Raw genomic sequence first — 7,026 nt, 5'->3', positions numbered from 1 at the left:
TCGTTAGCCGCTCCGTCTGTGATTATTTCTTTGAGGCGCAGGAGCGGGCCTCGGAGGCGGAGAACGTGCCGCCGGTGATCCCCACGCCTCACCATTACCTCCTCAGCGTCTACCGGCACAAGATCTTCTTCGTGGCCGTCATCCAGAGCGAAGTGCCGCCGCTCTTCGTCATCGAGTTCCTGCACCGCGTCGTGGACACCTTCCAGGTATGGCCGAGGGGTATGGGACCCTCGGGAGCCTCGGCAAAGAACCCCTCTGGTTTGCACCTCTTGGGTTTTTTTTGTTTCCTGTCACGTAATTTTCATCCTGCGTTTGTGAGGATGTAGACAGGGCTTGCCGTAGTTGGGAATTTACTGCCTAGGATGGATTCAGGATCTACCTGTGCCCACAGGATGAACCTTTCATAAATCAGTATTTCTATTTTGCAGCCTTATCTGCTCGGCGAACTGTGAACTAATACCAAGCCGGCCTTGTTCTCATAAGGAGCTTTTGCTTTTTAATCAGTTAGTGACAACCGACCCGTTTACATCTAGTGATGCTTCTCGGGAGCTTCCTGAAGCAGTGAATTGCAGGAGTTGCCCCGGAGGAGCTGTATTCCCTCTGTGCCATGGTTGACACATTTTCTGATCAGTTTAGGAAAACGCCAAAGATGTCTGTCTTCTGCCTGCCAACAACAGGGCTGTGTTGTCTGGGTTTGAAATGTCTTGTGACCAGCATCTTGCCAGCATACAGGAAATGTGTGTGCTTGGCCAAACGAGTGTCATGGGAGCTTCTGCTTCCAAGATGTCAGTCAGAACCTGTAACTCAGACTGTATTCTGAGTTATGTTTCTCTGACTTTTGGGAGTGGATTGGCCGTTCAGGCCAGCAGGGGATGGTGTCACACCCTTAGGTCTTATTTTTTATGAGGGCATGAGTGTGTTGTCACTGGCTAAAATCTGGTATGTCTGAAAAAGAGTGTTTGTAATACAGAACTAGGATTTCCCTACTGTCACAGCATACATATTCTTTATGCAAAATGCCCGATCTCTTTAATTGCTGTAAGTAACTAGAAGCTCAGGTTTGTGTTTGTGCACTTGCTCTCTCCTGTTAGATGCTTGAAGTTCACGTAGAAAAAGACAGTAAGTAAATTAAATGTCCAGTTTTTTAAAATTGCTGAATTAGTTGGGACAGCTGATGGGGGAATTTGCCACCTCACTGGAGCAGTGGCCGAGGTGTGCTCAGAGTTGTGTGTGTCTGCTGTGCTTGTAGTAATACAGAGAGTTTCAGTGGTTTTTTGCCTCCTCCAAGAAGAGGCTCAATTTATTCCTGTGTGTGAGAGCACTGGACTGAATGATCACTAAGATTCTCTTTCAGAGATCATTGATTATTTCTTTCTTTTGCACAGGATTATTTTGGTGTCTGTTCAGAGGTAATAATCAAGGACAATGTTGTGGTGGTTTATGAGGTGCTGGAGGAGATGCTGGACAATGGCTTTCCATTGGCAACAGAGTCCAATATTCTGAAGGAGCTGATAAAGCCTCCTACTATTCTGAGAACAGTCGTCAACACCATCACAGGTACAGGGAAACAAGAAGATAAACTGGGGACTCTGGGTGGCAATATTCCTGCATAATTAGGACATGGGTGAAGAAAATTTATGTTGTCCCATACCATTCATGCAGCACAAGTGTGTTTAGGGAGTCATGTGTTAGTGCTTTGCTTTGAGCTTCCTTCCAATTTCAGCACCAGCTGCACTTTGGTTTTGGTCTGATTTGGGATATTTTAACCTAAAAAAGTCAGATTACATTTTCAGTTAGACATGACATGACTTCTAGGATGAGTTCGTTTGATGTGAGGTTACCCATCCCCATGTGCAGACACTTTCCCATGCATTACTGTGGTATGTTTTAGATCTGGCTGTAAGAGAGATGTACATTTCTGGAGTACTGGGAGTCTGGAACAGTAATTGCTTTCCTACAAAAAACAGAGGTTCTTGGGGATTAATTACAATTAAGCTCAATAAAGCCAGGGACTTGCTCTGCAGCATTGCCTAACTTCTGTGGTTGTTGATTCCCTTTCTTTTTCCAGGAAGCACTAATGTGGGTGACCAGCTTCCCACTGGACAGCTCTCAGTGGTGCCTTGGAGACGTACTGGTGTAAAATATACCAACAATGAGGCCTATTTTGATGTGGTTGAGGAGATAGATGCAATCATTGACAAATCAGGTATACAAGTCGCTCCTGGTTAAGAATTCCTGATAGTGGCTGAAAAGAGAGTTAGGTTTTGAAATAGGTGCACCTTCATCCAGTTGTGGGAGGCTCTGTTCCTATTTTTACTCTGGAATGATGCTAACCTGTATGTGCTAGTCAGTCAAAAATTTTACAGAGGCGCCAAGATTTTCACTTGTCTTTGTTCTTGAGGTCCCATAAGCAATTCTGAATTGGGAAAATAGAAGATGAGTAAAAACTGTGCATAGCACTTTCTCTTTAGTATTTGTGCTTCTTAGTCTTGTTAGAATTGGGAGCTATTGTCATTGGCCATTAAAATGGACATTGTTGGTGTCCATGGTTCTTAACTGAATGAATCTTCTAGAGGAGTCATTGGGAATGATACAAATGTTGAGCAGGTAACATAAATGAACCATGGCATTTCATTAAGAAAATAGATTTCCTTCCTTTTCACCCATAGTTTTTTTCCACTTTGAGATTTTTTTGATCAGGTTCTCAAAACCAGCTGTGTTTTCCTTATTGTTACAGGTTCCACTATTACTGCTGAAATCCAAGGAGTAATTGATGCTTGTGTCAAGCTGACTGGGATGCCAGACCTTACCCTCTCCTTTATGGTAAAGCTCAAGGATGTAACTTCACTTAAGAATTTTGAAAGGGATTTCCCAGCCCTGCTGCTAAAATTGTGGGTTTGTGATGATGGACCCCAGTACCTCAGAATCTGGGTCAGCTGGATGAAAAGAGAAAGAAATGACAGTGGGAACTCATCAGGAACTTCAGCACCTTGGAGCCTAAAAAGGCTTTTTCAGATTATTTGTTTAGAAGCACAGGTGATGTGTGCTGTGGCTGAGTTTTTGAGTGGTGCTTTAAGCAGATATCCTGAAGGGCCACCTCTGCTTTGAGTACGCACCACTGTAATTATGTGACGTGACTAAGTTTTCTAAGATAGGATTAAAAATATCCTAAAGAAGCATAGAGGTTATTGAGTACTGCTTTCACATGGATATAACAGCATCAGACAACTTCAAGTGGTCAAGAGTGTGTCAAATGGTAGGCCCTTCATGGACAGAAGATTGCTAAGAGGGGAGGTCATTTTAAGTCATTTTAAGGTCATTTTAAGTTGTGCTGCTTCACAAACCTTGTGACTTTTTGTTGCAGAACCCTCGGCTATTGGATGATGTCAGCTTTCACCCCTGTGTGCGTTTCAAGCGCTGGGAGTCAGAGAGAATCCTCTCCTTCATTCCTCCTGATGGGAATTTCCGCCTGCTCTCCTACCATGTCAGTGCTCAGAAGTAGGTGATGAGTCTGGTGCTGGGAGTTATGAAATTTGGATGAAATTTGGAATTTGGATGGCTAGAAGAGGATTAAAAAAGGAACTTTTAAAGATGAGGTAGTGTGTTGAGCCAAGTGAAGTAGAGGTGCATGGTGACTTGAGTTTTTCTTTTTTTTAAATTACACTTTTTCTCCTTGTGATTCTGTAATTTCTTTCTGGCCAGCCAGCATTTTTCAAAGACTGCTAGCAGATAAACAAGCTAGATAGTGAAAAAATTAGTGTGCAGTAATCAAGCTGTTGATTTCATATGTTTAAAAAAACTTTTTAGAATAAAGCAAGATAGTTTGGTGCTCCTGTTTGCTTTTTGACATCTCTTCTAATGGAACCACAAGTTCTTGTCCAGGTTTATACTCTTTTCTAGAAGCAGCTTGCCAAGTACCATTTGGAGTTACAGTTGCTAAAGAATTTTGCTAGATCTTTGTCAGATTTGCCTCTAGTAGGTGAAAAGGAGTGGCAAATGCAACCAAAAGCACAAACATGAAGTTCAAGTGGTGTTGCACTGCCAGGAACTACTTGCCAACCTGGCTGTGACATGCAAAACCATTTCTTTTGGTCAAGCTTCCTGTTTTATTGGATGCAGTTCCCTTTTCTGATAAAACAGGACACAGCAAGCTTGATTACAAAAAGTGTAATTAAGACGTGAGAATGGAATCCTGGCTTTGCTCCTAGCTCAAACAAATGAGTGTAGGATTTCCTTCCCTTTTAAGCAAATATGAAGACAAGAGGTTGACAAGGACTTTCTGTTTGTGTCTTTATTCTAGTCTTGTGGCAATTCCTGTCTACGTTAAGCACAACATCAGTTTTCGTGACAGCAGCTCCCTGGGACGCTTTGAGATCACAGTGGGGCCAAAGCAGACTATGGGGAAGACTGTAGAGGGAGTGATGGTCACTAGCCAGATGCCAAAAAGTGTCTTAAATATGACCCTCACACCCTCCCAGGGAACACATGCCTTTGATCCAGTTACAAAGGTAAGAGGAAAGAGAGAAATTAGATCATTAAAAAAAAAAAAAAGTCTTTCTTATCTATCAGAAAATGCAGTCAACCTGTTGATGCGTACGTGAACACTTCCATGAACACTGCTTTGCTGAAGGCACTGTGTTGGGGTGAGAACTTTTTCTGAACAACTGCATACTAGGGTAACAAATACCTTGGTGTCTGAGTGGACTGTAGTTCTGGCCACTTGGTGTGTGAAGAAAATCCAAGCACTGGTCTTGTATAATGGCACATCAATCTGGTGGGTGGCTTACAAACATCTGCACATCTTGTTGTCATGCCCAGTGCTGCGTGTTGGTCTTTTGCAAACACTGAGGGTTGGTTAATGGTTTTGGTTTGCTTTGGGGTGTTCTGGTTTTGTTGTTTGAACCTGAGGAGGTAAGGATTTTTTTCTTCTTGCAAACATTAATCTGATGGGCTTACCCATGTGGCCTTTAGCACAAGTAGTGGAAATAGCATTCATAGCAGGCTTTTGGGGAGCCTCATGGAAAGAGAGGGAGGACAGAGGTTTAGAGTGAGGTATCCACTCCTTAATCCTGTGTCTGGCCAATATGAAAGGCAAGATACTAAGAAAAAGACATTTTTCATAGAGAAACATTAAAAGCTGTCATTGGAAGGGGACTCTTCTTTACAAGGTGCAGTATTTGAGTTTCACCGCTGCATTTTCTGCTCCTTCAAGTTACTGTCATGGGATGTTGGGAAAATAAACCCCCAGAAACTGCCAAGTCTGAAGGGGACCGTGAGCCTGCAAGCTGGGACATCAAAACCAGATGAAAACCCCACCATTAACCTGCAGTTTAAAATTCAGCAGCTGGCTATATCTGGTAAGTGAGTCTGAGGTAATGAAGTGCAATGTTCTCTGCTCTGTTGGTGCTCATTCTGCAGGTAGCTGAAGTAATTTTTCAAGCCTTCTGAAGGACATCCTACCTGAAACATATTCTTCAAGCAAAAAAGTTGTCTGCTTTGACTACAGATACATGGATTTGTTCTTTCTAGTGGTCTATGAAACAACTTACCTGCATTTCCTTGCATTTTGTGCTTACAGACCTCTAAAGAAATTAAGGGTATGGATGTGTTTGTAAAGAATGATTCTCACAATTAGCACTTGTCAGCTTTTCTCCATTCTGTCTACTGCTTGCTAACTTTCCCTGTGCTTTCTGCACCACCACCAGTGTGACCTTCTGTCCCTTTATCCCCAGGGCCTGTCAGCTTTTGTTTGTGGCAGCAGTCAGTCTCATGCTGTGTTTGTTTGCCTCTAGGACTGAAGGTGAATCGCCTGGACATGTATGGGGAGAAGTACAAGCCATTCAAGGGGATAAAATACATGACCAAGGCTGGCAAGTTCCAAGTCCGAACCTAGAGGCTCCTGAGAGCAAGGAAGAGCACTTTTCCTCCTTCCCCTGTCCCTGGCTGTTGGATGCAGCCTCTTATCCCATCCATCTCTTTAGGGTTGCTCCCTTGTCTGTAGTAGCATAAGCAGGAAAGCCAGTGCTCAGAGTGCTGGAAAGCAGGGAAAAGTAAGCTTGACCTGAAACCACTTCATCCCTACCTGAGTCTGAAGGTTTTGGAACAATAGTAGATGGGAGAGTTGCTCAGGTCCCTTAGGATTAGCAAGTCAGCTGTGTAAGCTTGTATCACCTTTATTTTGCTGTCTTAGAGGAAATTCTAGGGATTTATGGCCTTTTGTAGCTCCTCTTCCTTGTATTTTGTTTGGCTTTTATCCCATTGTACATGCTGCAAAGTTGAATTTCCACAAACTTCAGTGTGATGATCCAGCATCTGCATTCCTGTGTCACTGGGTGTTAGGGTGTAGAGCTGTGCAGCTCTTGCCAGCAGGGAGAATATTTAGCTGTTCTGCCTCAAAAGGACTGGAAGAAGTGGAAGGGTAAATTATTCTACCCAGGATGGGAAGTTGAGAAGCCTGAGATTGGGAATGGTGCCACAAAAGGAAGAAGGGAAGAATTGCATTCTTTCTCTAGGTATTTCATAAGGCATCCTGGTCATCAAGCATCTTGAGTCTCTGAATAGACTTGAAATACATTCAGATCTTGTAACTGATGGGCAGTGGTATCTCCATGTAATTATGCTTCTCCTATTATTGCATCAGTGTTTGAATGTAGGAATTCTCCTAGCTCATTTGGGAAATCAGAAGAGACAGACAGTGGAACTTCTGTGGAGACAGCACTGGTGGAATTTGAAGCCGTGGCTACATGAAGATAACCATTGTCCAAGTAACTTGTTGGAACCTCTTTTTGCCTCTCCTTTCCTATTGCAAATGATGATGATAGTGCTGTTTTCCTGCTCACTGATGTCTTCCTTTGAGATAATTGTGACCTGGTACCTTTGTAGTGTTCCTCCTGTCCTACCTCATTCCAGTTTCTGTACCAGTCAGGTGCTGTGCAGATGGATTCAAACCTATGCCAGATTTTTCACTGGGATCATCTCTTCCTGTTCCTGAATCTGCCCATTCCAGCCTGTGGTACATCCCTCTGT

At 43.2% G+C, this 7,026-nt stretch overlaps 1 protein-coding gene across 1 annotated transcript; it reads left to right on the top strand.

Moving 5' to 3' along the window:
• The first annotated feature begins 6 nt into the window (after positions 1-6).
• Positions 7-6,309, top strand: AP3M2 (adaptor related protein complex 3 subunit mu 2). Its single transcript, XM_005429243.3, has 8 exons — positions 7-206; positions 1,386-1,557; positions 2,069-2,206; positions 2,738-2,823; positions 3,365-3,498; positions 4,301-4,508; positions 5,213-5,357; positions 5,793-6,309. Exons 2-8 carry the CDS (start codon positions 1,458-1,460, stop codon positions 5,891-5,893), a joined length of 912 nt encoding a protein of 303 aa, XP_005429300.2. The 5' UTR covers positions 7-206; positions 1,386-1,457; the 3' UTR covers positions 5,894-6,309.
• Positions 6,310-7,026: the final 717 nt, after the last annotated feature.

Source organism: Geospiza fortis, unplaced genomic scaffold (genome assembly GCF_000277835.1).
Source record: "Geospiza fortis unplaced genomic scaffold, GeoFor_1.0 scaffold417, whole genome shotgun sequence".
NCBI classification, from domain to species: domain Eukaryota; kingdom Metazoa; phylum Chordata; class Aves; order Passeriformes; family Thraupidae; genus Geospiza; species Geospiza fortis.
Note: the sequence above shows the minus strand (reverse complement) of the source record. Positions and strands in the feature narration are given on the sequence as shown.